The sequence below is a fragment of the Aethalodelphis obliquidens genome, unplaced genomic scaffold (genome assembly GCF_003676395.1).
Source record: "Aethalodelphis obliquidens isolate GAN/ISIS:26980383/991018 unplaced genomic scaffold, ASM367639v1 scaffold11, whole genome shotgun sequence".
In the NCBI taxonomy this organism is placed as follows: Eukaryota; Metazoa; Chordata; class Mammalia; order Artiodactyla; family Delphinidae; genus Aethalodelphis; species Aethalodelphis obliquidens.
Genome location: NW_020837955.1, coordinates 38,106,274 through 38,120,651, shown reverse-complemented (window position 1 = coordinate 38,120,651; position 14,378 = coordinate 38,106,274). Strand labels below are relative to the sequence as shown.

The window sequence follows — 14,378 nt, the reverse complement described above, 5'->3', positions numbered from 1 at the left end:
TTTCCCCGGAAAACAGAAGATTTTCCCTGCCTACCTAGGAGCCCTGGGTGAGAACCACAGACATAAAAATGGTCTGGGAAGCTGAAAGCCCTCTCCCGATGGGGAAGACAGTTGTTATTCAGCTTAACAGACCGGAGTGTCCACCACATGCGAGGCACTGGGGCCGGCGGGGGGGACAAAGAAATTGGCAAAAACCCAGTCCTCTCACTCAAGGAACGGGAAGGGTGAGAGGAGGGAGACAGATCAGCCAGCAAGGTCTGGGGTCTTCCTCCCTTGCGGAAGGCAGCCCGGCGCCCTGGCATGGGACGGGGCAGTGAGAGGGATGGCAGGCCAGCAGGGCCAGAGACTGGCCACATACAGGGGGACTGAGCAATTAGGAAAACAGAGAGAGAATAACGGAAGCAGTCTTCTCCCCGTTGGCAGACAAAGGTACAAATGTGCAAAGGCACAAGGCTGGGATGAGCCCTGTGGCGCTGGACCAGAATCAGAGGCATCGGTGTGAACCCATGGTTTTCTACGGGTACCGACAGGAACGGAGACACAGGGGGATGGACGTGTGAATTACACATGCATGCTTCCCACCTCTGTCCACAGAGAGGCTCTGAGAGAAGAGACATCCAGAGGCAAGAGAACATCTAGCGCCCTGGTCTTTCATTCTAAATATCACTTTCTACTCAAAGGAATGGGGTCTCCTTGGAGAAATGGCTGACTCCAGGGCTGATACAGAGACAGAACACGATGAGCCTGAAACATCTTTTGTGCCAGAAAGTAAGGAAGGGCTGGAGAATCGGTTGGGGCGGTGAGGGGGCGGGGTTGTCAGAAGTACACAGATCCAGCTTCGAGAGGCTGCCACTGGCCACACCAGGGACCGTCTGAGCATCAAAATCGATTATGGTAGTAACAGATTATAACCCACCGGGTTAAACAGGAATCCATGAGTCTGCACTGGTATAAATGAGTAAGCGGGGAGAAGAAAACATTCTTCCCTACAGTGGAACATCAACAACAAATGTAAGAACAAATGATGGAATTACTTGGTAACCATCATAGAAATAATTAACTCAAGAAGCAGCAACAGACATTAAAACTAGTGGATGAAAGTACGATGAGGAATGCGATTTTTACTCAAAGTATCTCCCCACGAGCAGTTATTAATTACAAAGGGAAGAAAACCCATAACTTTATGTAACTCTATGGCAGCCACCATCTTAATCAAACCACGTTAACATCATCGTCATTTGGGGCAAACTGACACCGCAAGCCTCCTAATATGCTGCACTGAGATGCACGCAGCAACACTTCTGTGATATTCTGGCCCCGAATGCGTAACCTGGGTCATTTCACAAGGAAGCATCAGACAAAATGACTGTCCTGAAATCTTCAAAATGCTGGGACTTCCCTGGCGGTCCAGTGGTTAAGACTCTGCGCTTCTACCGCAGCGGGCACGGGTTCGATCCCTGGTCGGGGAACTAGGATAGGATCCCGCATGCTGTGCAGCGAGGCCACACACACACAAAAAAGACAGCAACACGGTCAACAGGATGACAGTCGAGGCAAGGCCTTAGTGCCCCAGATCAGAGAGCAACACGGTCAACATGATGACAGTCGAGGCAAGGCCTTAGTGTCCCGGATCAGAGTCTAGAGACAGGACCACAGAGCTGCTTGCCCCCGGACTGGATCCCCCGTCTATAGAGGAGTTAGTGGAATAACCAGCGAGACCTGGACCTGGGTCTGGTTCTGGGAGAAGGATACATGGAATCTGTCTTCTTTGGAGATCTCAAAAAGGGTTTGGAAATAAGACTGTGGGAACTCAAGAGAGGGCCAGATAATTCCACCGGAGGCGAGGTGTGTTTGCGGTACAACAGAAACGGTGCTGGAGTGGGAACCCACACAGACCCCAGACTGCCACAAGATCCCCTTGACCTTGAGACAGCCCCTCTGCCACTCTCAGCTGCCCATACAGAGCCGGGGGTCCCCTAAGGCCCTTCTAGCTAGGAAGATCCTGGGAATTCCATCATCAGAGAAGACCTTAAGGACAGCAGGATTCAGGCCAGCCAAGGATGGGGATGTGGGGACAGACAGGAGGGGAGCCTGAGGGGTTGGGAGACCCAGTCTCCCCAGTGCCCACAGGGGTGCTAGGAGGCCCCTGGCCAGGAACACTGGAAGTTCTCAGGCCCCCCTCCCCTGGGCCGGTGCCAGGGGAGCTGGAAAAGGGAAAAGACCCTGGAGAGGATGGTGGCGGGGGGGCTCCACCTGCCTCGGGCCTGGGATCCCGCCGCCAGGAGGGTCTCGCCACAGCTGCAGGAAACCCCCAGGCCCAGCACCTCCATGTTCTCCGTGAGGGGTGGCAGGGGAGGGGGGAGGGCTGGGGAAGCCTGGCTCCCATGTGTGCAAGGGGCCTGGGTGTGAGTGTGCTTGAGTGTGCAGGTGTGAGCGGGTGTGCATCCCGGCCCTGGCATCGAGGCGCCCTCTAGCGGCCCCAGCGGAAAGTGGCGTGAGGAAGAAGGGAAAATGATCGCTGACCCTGAAGGATGTGGAAAGAGGCAGCAAAGCCAGGGGCGGAGACGATGGACAGGAGTGGGGACAGGAGGAAGGACACAGAGGGGAGAGTCTGGAGGAGAAAACAAGCCCTGTGCACGCTCCCCTGGCATCCTCCTCAGGGCACAGCGCATCTTGGAGGTTGACCCCCTGCCCAACCCTCTCAGGTCTTCACCAGGCCCCTCCCTCCCCGGGTCAGAGGACGCTCCCAGATGACGAGGGGCAGGTGGGCTTGGACTGGACACATCCGGGCGGACCTGGGCCTGCAGCAAGGGGAGTCTTGAGTCCACCTTCTGAGCCCCTCTGTCCAGCGAGGGCTGACTCAGGCCCCTCTACCCGGACACACCCTCACCCACCACCCCCAGCCTGGGGCCCGCCGTCCGCGAGTCCAGACACGATGGCCCTGGACGCCCATCCTGTGCTGGGGCGGCTGGGATCCCGCCCTCGGGTGGCCACCCTTCCACAAGTCCAAGTGCGTGCGTGCGTGCGTGTGTGTGTGTAAGCCAGGGCACGGGACCTGAGCGTGTCGGGGTGACGCTGTGGGGAGGAGGTCACAGACGGCTGCGTATGCGTGGTGGCCCAGAGAAGGTGCTGATTTCAGTCGCAGGGACCGGAGCCCTCACCCTGATCCCTTCCAGATGAAACACCTGAGAGGGTGTCCTTGCACCATGCAGGGAGGCAGGAGGGGCTGGAGCGCCCGCTTACAGGCCAGGGATGGGACTGCACTACGAGGACACCTGTGTCCAGAGGCTCACGGTCCTGCGTGTGAGCGGGGAGCCCGGCTGGGCCTCGGGGGTCAGGGCAGAGCTGTGAGCCTCAGGGTACTTGGGTTGGTTTCTGTTCTTAAACGAACAGTGTTGTACTTTCAGGTGGTCTTTCTTCTTAAGAATTCCCCAAATTCACAAATCTATGGGGGTGTGGGCGGCACAAGCGTACTTTAAAAGCTAACTGTTGTTCTGATGGGAGTGCTATACTTTCATCATACGGTATTTAGCAGACACCCGATGATGCAAAGATATAACCAAATCCTGCGTAACAAGCAGCTGTCTTTCCTTCCCATCTGTGCTACTCATGCACCTATACACCTGCATCTACACTTGTGGTTTTAACCGCTGGGCTCCAGCTCTGATGCTAACAGCCCAGGACCTAGAGGGGGAAGTCAGGCTTGAACGGCAGGCCCAGCTGGAATAACCGAGTACAAGTGCCCCTGCCCTGCCTGGGCCACAGTTTCCGCAACTGCGAGTAGGAGGTGGCGACACTGACATTTCAGGGTCTGTCAATGGGGAAATGGCACCAGAGGTACAGAAACGACCTGGTGCCCGCAAGTGCCCATTAAATGTCAGCAGACTCAGAATGGGTGTGCGGCTTTCTTTAGCCCTGGCCTCTGGCCACTGCAGTGCCGTCTTCGGCCTCCCCAGCCGGAGGTCTGCCAGCCTCCCCGGGTCATCTCTAGTGACGAGGACTCACCCCTCTCCAGGCAACCCGTTCTATTTCGGGACAGCTCTGACGCACCTTCATGGGCAGCTTCCTCTGAGGTTAAATGAGGTTCCTTCCAGCACCTTCCAGTACCCCTTCCCCCACCCCACCCCCACACAGGAGGCGAGGGGAGGGCTCAGGGTTAGCTGGCTTTAACCACAAAGCCAGCGAACATGTGACTGCTGGGGCTGCCACCTGTCACCCCCCGCAGCCAGGCCCTCGGGTGTGGTCACATGACCGACTTCGGGGCCAGACCAGCTCAAGTCACAGCTCATCCTCACGAGGCCCCTTTCCTCGAGCGGGGCTGAGTGCAGAGTGTCGTGCGAGAGAACAAGGACAGGAGGGACCCACTCGGTCCTGAGAGCCCCACGGCGGCCACTCTTGGTCGGTGAGACCCAGCGCGGGCTCGGAGCTCCCGCGAGACTGGGCTAACTGGGGGCAGCAGGGTGCGAGAGTGCTCAGGACACAGGACCTGCAGTCAGGCAGAGCTGCGTTCGAATCCCAGCTCCCACACTGGTGGGCTGTGTGGTCCCGGGCAAGTTACTCTACCTCTCTGGGCTTCCATTTCCACACGTATAAAGTGGAGTGAGAAGAGGGGCAGCCTCCAGGGCGGTTGTGAGCTTTAGATAAGCTGAAGCAAGATGCATGTGAGCACCTGTCACAGGCTCTGGCATGTGACACCCTCTGGGAGGCACTGCCCTGTTCTCACATCTTCCTCGCCAGCTTGTGGCCGAGCGGCGACCGTGACCCTGGCCTCCTTCTCGGGGTGTCACACGGTTGAGGAGCAAGTGCGAGCGGCAGGTCCAGAGCACACACCTCCCGAGGTTTGTTGAGGGGCTCCTGGAACGTACTAGCTGGCCTCAGGGGGACTAGAGAACCTGCTGGGCCTTCCTCCAACCTCGTCCGCCCCGTGAGCCGTCCAGGACCCCCCGAGTTACCTGCAGGTTCCTAGGAAGCAAGTTCCTCGGGCTAGGAGGCTGCTGATGGGGTCCTAACTGGGCCCCCCAAAGGGCCTTGTGGCCTCACTCTGCAGCCACCTCCTGGCCTCCACCTGGGACGCCCCCCTCAGCCTGGAGCCCCCCACCTCAGCCGGCTGGTTTCTCCAAGCAGGGTGAGGAGTCCAGCAGGGCTGTATACAGTTTGGAAACCTTTCCCCTCTTGCCCTGGGCATGAAGCAGCCTTGGTCAGGGACCAAGAAGGATAATGAGAGTCAGGTACCAGAAAGTGCTACTAGTTCTGTCCCCCAGTGAGCAGCGAGTCAGAGGGCAGGGAAGCCAAACCAGTGCAGAGGAAGCGACTCAACCCAGGAAAGCGGTGGGTGGGAGGGGATGGGGAGACGGGTGGGTCTGGCCCTGCCAATCCCACCCTGACCCCCACTGACCCCACCACCGGTGCCTACCTCTGCCTGCCCAATGCCCTCCCAGCCCAGGCCCCTGGGGGTCCCTCCTCAGTCTCCCACAGGGCCCAGGGTCTAGGCAGACTGAACCGCTGGGGGCTGGCACTGCCCCCCGCAAAGCCCTAGGATGCAGGGGATTTGGGAAGGATGGTTAAAGGGTTCAGAATGATGGAGTGGTGTCTGCCCAACTGTGGTGACGGCTGCACAGCTCTGTGAACATTTGAAAAACTACTGAATTGTACGACATACGAGTTATTTCTCAATAAAGCAGTTAGCAAAAATCCCAAAAGAAGGCATATAGGCTCAAATCTGTGACCCCTTCACTGTGTGACCCCCAGTGAGCTAAGGGACCTCTCAAAGCCCAGGGGTGCCTCCCACAACCTCTATCCCCGTGCAAGACCAAGGCTACCTGCTGGGCTGACCGGCTGGCCCACCAACGTTCCACAATCGATTTCCCCGAAGATTGGTTCCCGGAGCCCTCCCCCAACTGGCAGCCAGGATTGGAGTCCGAGGGACCCGGGGGGAGCCCCCACGCCCAGCATTAAGCCGTTCTCCCCAGCTGGGCAGGCTGCAGCCAGGCAGTAGCTGGTCACCTCCTGGTTCCCTGAAGCTACGTGGAGCCTCCTCCCCAGCTGGGAGCGTCTTCCAGAGGCCTGAGGCTCGGAGTGTCCATCTACGCGGGCAGGAGCTCCCTCCTGGTGCACACGTGGCAACGCTCCTCGGCGGGACGCAGGGACAGAGGGCTACCACCCACAACCCCAGCCTGCAATGGCCTCACGGTGACAACGGTGACTGCTGAAAAATTAACACCCAGGATCACTCACTTCCCTCAAATACCACCTGGCACTAGAAGAAAAACCCATTTCCTTCCGAAGGGAAACCAGAGCCTCCTCTTAAGGAAACTCTGTGAAGTCACTGGCTGCAGAGTGACGAGAGATGGGGTCAAGGGCCGCACTTTGGCGGCAGCTGTGTCACGAGTGCAGCCCTGTCGGGCTCTGGGTATCTCCACTCCAGCGTCTGGTTCCACCATCACATTCTCTGTACCCCGCATCCTTCAGCCTTGTGCAGCGTGCCTGGAACCTCAGACCCGCCAGTCCCGCTGTCCACGGGCACCCCAGCCCCAGCTGAGCTTCGGTGCGGGCGGAGCACCAGTCCCAGCCCAGGGACACCTGGAATCCAGGCCCACTCCCTCGTGAGTCCAAAACGGCAAACTGCTCGTCAAGAACGTTCTGGACTCAGAAAACATCTCCCACCAGTGAGTAAATAACAAATAAGAGGATCCCCAAAGCAGGCTCCACGTAGCCGGATTATTTACACAGCGCGACCAGCGTGGGCCTTGGGCAGTGACGCCTGCCACCGTGCTTGAGAACCAGGCGCCAGCTGTGCCTTGCAGCATGGAACGGAGGACAGGGTGACGGGGGAAGCGTTCAGGGTGTCCCCGCTCCGCTTCTGGCATGTCTCCAGGAGGGGGGTCAGGTGGGGACACAAGCAGGTATGAAGGGACAGTGAGATGTCCCGACTGCTTCCTCCTCCACTGGGGACATGCAGGGCATCGGGCTCCTGAGAAGGACGTCCCTCACCTGAATTTGCCAGAATGGGGGTACACAGGGCCTGGCCCCAGCCCCCATGGAAGATGAGGCCTGTCCTTAGGAGAGAAGGAGGGGGGCTATGGTGCCTGGGGGTGGGGACAGCAGTCCTCCCAGACGAGCCCCCCGTTATTCAGACACCGAGCCCTGCCTGTGCCCTGAAGTGAGCCTGGGACCGTGACTCCTGCAGCTCCTCAGAAGCTGAGCCCCAAGGGCTGTATGTTCCCAGTAGGAAAGCGGTGGCAGAAGCACCCACCTGGGGTAAGAGAAGGCTGCAGCCCAGCCTCTGCCTAACCTCGCTAGGTGGCCTTGGGCAAGGCTTTAGCTGTCTCAACGGGAAAGGCCTCTGGCAGCGGGGGAGCCAGCACCCTCTGGGCCTCCGGGACTCACTGCGACCGTGAGGATGTGCCTGCGATGGTCACAGGGCCCTTGGAGTCGGGATGGCGTCTTGAGGAGACTGGAGGAACAGCAGGTCCTGGCCTCAGGCTGGAAGGTTCTGCCAGCAGGCCCGGTGCGTCAGACATGCCAGGAAGGGGCAGGTGGGGAAAACGCCCGAAAGGCCTTTACCTGCCAGCCAGGTGAGGCCACACCCTGGCTGGGCTGGACGTTCACGTAGAGCAGGTACGAAAAGAAAACCTTGTATGGCTCTGTCTACAGCTCGGCTGCCCGGCTGCCCGGCTGCCCGGCTGGGCGGGGGTGTGTTTGCAAGCTGTCTGCCTTGGGAGCCTCTCTGGCTCCAAACACTGGGGTTGCTGGAAGGGATCCAGTCTCCTTCCTGCAAGGGGCCTGAGCCTCCCGCTGGTCCTGGTGGGGCAGGCCCTGTGAAGCCCTCCTTCCAAAGCTCAGGGGCCGCTGTAACCTCTCCCCACTCTGAGACTTCACACTTTTCTCTTTGGGCCATTTTCTGATAAAAGTAGAAAGAAGTGGGCTTCCCTGGTGGCGCAGTGGTTGAGAATCCGCCTGCCAATGCAGGGGACACGGGTTCGAACCCTGGTCCGGGAAGATCCCCTATGCCGCAGAGCAACTAAGCCCGTGCGCCACGACTACTGAGCCTGCGCGCCTAGAGCCCATGCTACACAACGAGAGAAGCCATCGCAATGAGAAGCCTGCGCACCATAACCAAGAGTAGCCCCCGCTCACCACAACTAGAGAAAGGCCGCACGCAGCAAAGAAGACCCAACGCAGACAAAAATAAATAAATTAAATAAATTAAAAAAGAAAAAATAGAAAGAAGTGAGGGGAATGAAGACATGGAAGGTCACAGGGAGATCTCACAGCCATGGGAAAGTCCAAATCCCACACCCCCAGCAATGCCGTGGCCTCAGACAACCTCGCGTGTGTGTGTGTGTGTGTGTGTGTGTGTATGTGTGTGCGCACGCACAACTAGAAGACGCTGGCCTGAGGGGCACCTGCAGCGGGGCTGTCCAGAGGCCCTACGCGGCCCCCTCCAGCCTCCCTCCCTTTCCTGTGCCAGGACAGGCAGGACACCCCGGTTTCACTTGCCTCAGCCTCCCCATTCGGCCCTTGGCCTCAAGCCAGTGGAGAAGCCACGTGGCCAGGTATGAGCGCCAAGCTCCCTCACTGCACGGCTCTCTGCCACCCGTGCCCGGTGACAAGGTCATCCTCCACCCCCCTCACTCCCCCAATTCAGTCAAGGCTGGACCAAGGCCACCAACAGGGGACACGGTGCACAGGGCTGATGCCCTGCTGACCCATCCAGTGGCCCTTGGCTCCTGTGAAGCCACTCAGAGGGAGGCCCAGCACAGTAAGGACGCAGACCCTGCCCCTGCCCGGCTCACGTCTGGTGCAGACATGGGCCACAGTGAGCTTCAAACCTAGTGCCGCCGGCTCACAGAGGTGGCCAGAGGGGTGGAGAGCTACAGGGGCAGGCAGGGCAGCCCCAGAGGGAGGAGCTGGGTGCTGCCGGGTGACGCTGGCCCAGTCACCAGGGTGCCAAGGTGCCAAGGCTGCTCACTGGCCCCAAGCCGGCTACGTCTACAGAGAGGCCCGTGCAAGGTGCCATGAAGATCTCGTGCACCGAGACTGCCATCTGCAGGGAGCAGGGGGCGGTGCAGGGGCCCCGCTGCCCACCAGAATTGCACTAAGCGCCGATGGATGCCAGCCGTGGAGGCAAGCTAGGACTTTCTAGTGGCCACGTGAACAAAAACAAGAATAAGCAGGTGAAATTAACATAAGGCATCAGGATTGCAACATGCAATCAGTGTGAGATATCATGAATGAGTTTGTCACATTCTTTTTCTCCCGCTAAGTCTGGACTCTTGTGTATGTGCACTTTTAACACGTCTCAATTTGGAACAGCCACATTTCAAGTGCTCCCCAGGCACCTGCGGCTCGTGGCTTCCGCACTAGACAGTGAGGCTCTAGAGATCGGCCAGGGGCAGAGAGGTCCTCCGCCTGCTTTGACGGCACGGAGCCCAGCCTCCTGTCCCGCCACGCGGCCTCCCCCTCCGGTGGCTGCATCACCACCTAACCTGCACTGAGGCTCTTCTCCCTCCGCCCTGCCTGCTAACAAAGGCAGATTTACAACCTCAAAACAAACAAATCAAAAGGTCTGAAATCTTAAATACCTCCACGAAAAGAGACGCTAAGCCCCACCCTCTCCACGCAGAGCCAGGTGGGGCTGCACCGGGAAGCAACAGACGTCACCAACAGCACCGGCATCACCTCCCCGTTGCTGACGGCTCCCTGTGCACCACGCGCTAAACACTACTTACCTACAGCATTTCCTCAGCAATTTAAAATGATGAAGAACGGTCAAGGGCAGATGCCACAAAACATTGTTCAAGAAAAGGGCAGGTTGTGAAATAATATAATACCGTTTTTATAAAGAGAAAAAAAGTATCATCCTTATATTATCTACACAGAGAAGGCAGTCTGGAATGATCTGGCCAACTGTTGATGGGGTTTGTCTCTCTGGGAGACGGGGTGATGGGGGACTCAGAAAAGTGCCAACCCCGGTGGTGTACAGTAGGACACAGCCGTCTGCATGCCCACCTGCCCATTCGAGGGCTTCCCGACTGTGTGTGCGGACCTTCCTCAGTGACCCAGCGACCTAGTGGCACGCCTGGGGCCTGGGGCAGGGACAGTACCTTCTCAGTTTATAGGGCCATGGCTTAGGCTGGGCCAGAAAGACCCCAGCTGTGGCTACATTTAATCGAGACAGACATGTTTTTCTCCCTAAGAATCCAGAAGCAGCAGCCCAGTGCAAAAAGCTACATGGCTCTCACTCTTCACCTCTGCCTCACCACCGTGCTCTCAGTTACGGAGGTGCCCCTCCTGTGCTCATGGGTCAAAGGTGCTCACTGAGCTAGGCTGGCTACTGATGGGGTGGCACCAGGGGCCGGGCGGCACCGCGCAGCAGAGCATCAACCACAGGGTGCCAAGTCCCACTGCTCAGCAGCTTCGGGGGAAGCGGGCGCTGGGGACCTCGGGCTTCCAGGCTGGCCTCTGGGAGAGAATGCTGATGAGGTTTCGAGTGGGGTCTCCCTCACTCCCTTAGGCCGCAGAGAGCCCAGGAAACCCAGGAAACCCTCGTTTGAGGACCTGGGGAAGAAAGGAGGTCCATATTTCAGGTGTGCTGGGGGCTGCAAGGTGGCCTCTGACACCCTGGGAGGTCCAAGAGGTGGATGGAAGGGACTTTCTGGCCCTGGACCTTAGGAGTACTGAGACTTCCTCACTCACCTTGTGTCCACCTACGTGACCCAAACCCAAAGGCCACGTGTGTCTCTCACACAGGAACGGGCCTCGGAGTGAGGGTCAGGCCCTCTAATCTACTCCTCTGACCCCGTCTAAGCAGACAACCCAGGACTGATGTAATCCATCCCTCCCCCGACATCCAGACACCCCAGGGTAACCATGTTTTAACTAGCATACACAAGATGGTACTCCAGCATACACAGAATGGTACTTTCTCTGAATAGCAACAATCAAAACCATCTAGAAGAAGCCAAGACAACACTGTGATGTCTGAGATACGCTCAAAGGCTAAGCAAGCCAGGCCCAGACACCGCAGGGCACATCCACACGCCCCCGACAGGTGCCCGTCCACAACCTGCCCGAGGCTAGGCTGACTTCTGACCCAGCAAAGAAGACGCTCTGGAGACAGAGGTTCAACTCCAAAGTGTCGTTGACTCATCCCTGACCACGGACCTGTCATCTCTAGGTGAGAGATGGATACGGTGGAGGACAAGGAGGGAGAAGGTGACCAGAGGAGCTGGGCGCCCAGGAGCTGTCCCCTCCGAGCACAGTGAGGCATCAGCCACGTTGAGGACAGGAGTGTGGCCCAAGTTCAAGCCGGCCCTCTGTGGGAAGCAGGCTCGACGGCTGGCCAGAGCCCTCCATTTGCTGTCTCCACACTACACCCTATTCAAATCTCAGTTCTGAAACTCAGACCCTTTTTATCTACCACTCTCTGCTACAAAAAGGCATCCAGGCCCGTCCTCAGGGGACAGTTAAAAAAAGTCATCAGATGCCCACGTACTGCTCTTCCATTTGGGAAAAAGTAACGCCCTTCACTGTGGAGAAGAAGACAAACGAAACCCTGGTCACCCCAGGAATCCACGAGGCAGGCAGGCAGACGGCGGGCAGGCTGGCGCGGGGCACTTACCTGAACTTCCCGGTCCGCACCTGCAGCGCTCTCATCCCACACCGCTGGGCACCGCTGATGTCACCCACGATGTCGTCCCCGATCATGATGGCCTGTCGTGCAGTGAGTGAAAGGCACTCAGAAGTGATGTCAAGACAGTTTTCTTCCTGTGCTGCCTCATCTTTTTTGACATAATAAACCTCTTGACTTCATGCTTAAAACCACCACCATACAAAGGAAACGAGGTAGTATCGTCATCATATTGATTAAAAGTCAACGTACTTGAATATATCTCCCACTGCCCATCATGGGCTGCGGCTCTGAACGGTGCATATCTGGGCGATTTAAAATCAATCAGCGGGTATTAAAGTGATATAGTGCCACCAGGACACACGGGGAGGCTGACGCTATCTCACCTCTAGTCGAGCACAGGCTGAATTTTACCTTCAGCTAAATACTCTGTAACCAGGTTATTTTGCCAACTGTTGGTTCTGTGAAAACTAAGTAAATTTCTGGCAAATCTTTGCAGTCCAAGTTTAGGTTTTGCTTTCCATGCTGAATTTACTACCTATAAAAAGCAACAACAACAAAAAAAAAACAAAAAGAAGAAAGAGCAAACAAAAATACACACTCTAACACACACACACACACACACACACGCACACACAAAATGCTCACAGCCTGGATATCATTTCAAAAAGCAGCCCCTCTCGCCTGAAACAACTAGAGAACCAGACAAACCAAATGCAATAACAGTTTTCAAGACACTGGACATCAGGCAATGAAGGAGGATTCCTGAGACACAGGAAACAAATGACATGGATCCTACAAATGCCGCAGCTCACTGCCTTCAGAGTTTCCAGACTGTGAGCACAGACAGGAAGAACTAGGTACAGCCCAGACTCCCTGAATTGAGGACACGGAGCTAAGAGCTGGGAGATTAAGGCGGGGCGTCCGAGAAGAGAGGGCTACCTGGAGAACTGTGGAGCTCTACAGAGGGTCCCCCCGAATGATGCAGTGTTGGGTAGACTGCTAATGAGCCCAGGCAAGTGAGGAAACCACCCGGGGCCAGGGAAAGAATCACACCAAAAATTAAAGCAGTGCCGGGACCTCACACAGGGTTGGGTTTAGTGTCTGTTCCCACCAGCCAGACTGGAAAATCTCGTAATTCACAGGGCACTGAGTAGCATTCTCAGAAGCGTCTTGCCTCAGCAGTGAGGAAGAATTAGCCCTGGACTAAACCTGCTCTGCCTCCCAAACCTTCAAAGCAAGATCTGGAAGGATCAAATTGTTTCCAAGTGATTTAACTGCATCCCAGAACAAAACACAAAAATATTTATTGGTGTATAAAAATATCTAGCACTCACAAAAGGTACAATTCACAGTGTCTGGCATCCAATTAAAACAATAATCAGACGTGCAAAGATGACAGATATCACACACAGCGAAGAGGAAAATCAACCAAAACAGACCTGGAACTGACACACATGTGAGAATTAGCAGACAAGGGCATTAAATCCGTTACTGTAACTGTATTCCACACGTTCCCAAAGTTAAGTAGAGAGACATGCAAGGTAAAAGAAACGATCCAAACCAAGCTTCTAGAGGTGAAAACTACAATGTCTGGACTGAAAAAAAAAAAACAAAACAACACTGGATGAGATTAAATCCAGATTAGACAATGCAGAAAAGAGATTGATGAACTTGAAGACACAGCAATAGAAACTATCCAAAATGAAACACAGGGAGAAAAAATAATTTTGTGTGTGTGTGTGTGTGGTACGCGGGCCTCTCACTGTTGCGGCCTCTCCCGTCGCGGAGCACAGGCTCCGGACGTGCAGGCTCAGCGGCCATGGCTCATGGGCCCAGCCGCTCCGCGGCATGTGGGATCTTCCCAGACCGGGGCACGAACCTGCGTCCCCTGCTTCGGCAGGCGGTCTCTCAACCACTGTGCCACCAGGGAAGCCCCCAGAAAAAATAATTTTTAAAACATGAACAGAGAAACAGTGAGCTATGACAAAACTTCAAACAGCCTGGTGTAACTGGAGTCCCAGGAAGCAAGATGAGAGAAGGGGAGACAGAAACAATATTTGAAGAAATAATGGCTGAAAAATTTCCAAAGTCAACAAAAATGACAAATCCGCAGCTCCGAGATCCCAATCAGTACCAAGCACAAGAAACATGAAGAAAAGTGTATCAAGGCACAACATAATCAAACTGCTCAAAGTCAGCGACAAGGAGAAAATCTTAAAAACAACTGGAGGAAAAAAAAAGACATGTACAGACAGAAACAAAGATAAGACATCAGATTTCTTGTTGAAAACATGCAAATGAGAAAACAGTGGAATACCACCTCGGTACTGAAAAGGGGGGAAATGCTTACCTAGGATTCTATATGCAGCAAAATTATCTTTCAGAGCAAAGATGAAATAAAGACATTTCCAGATATCTGAAGCTAAAAGACTTCATCACCAACAGATCCACACACAAGAAATGTAAAAGGAAGTTCTTTAGGCAAAAGGAAAATGGTACTTAAATAGAAATACGCATCTACACAAAACGGAATGGACAGCACCAGAAAGGGTGCCCATGGGCACAGGGTGACCTTTCTGCCGCTTCCCTCTGTTCTCCTGCTGGCCAACTCCTAACAGTCTGTCTGGACTCAGCTCAGGTGACCACCACCTTTCAACCCCCGGCTGGGTTTGGGGGGTCCCCAAAACATTCTGTGATTACCCCCTTGAACTGCATACACCTCCTGTGTTATAATGGTCCCTTC

The 14,378-nt window shown here is 55.8% G+C and overlaps 1 protein-coding gene across 7 annotated transcripts in view; it reads right to left on the bottom strand.

The window, feature by feature from the left end:
• The window catches only part of LHPP (phospholysine phosphohistidine inorganic pyrophosphate phosphatase), a 139,651-nt gene that overhangs the window by 81,054 nt on the left and 44,219 nt on the right, over nucleotides 1-14,378 (bottom strand). For all 7 annotated transcript variants that reach the window (XR_003433960.1, XR_003433957.1, XR_003433958.1 and 4 more), the window contains exon 6: nucleotides 11,624-11,715. Coding sequence is in view for 3 of the 7 variants with exons in the window: in XM_027112884.1 (XP_026968685.1) it covers nucleotides 11,624-11,715 (92 nt within the window). In the remaining 4 variants the exon portion in view is untranslated. The remainder of the gene's footprint in view (nucleotides 1-11,623; nucleotides 11,716-14,378) is intronic.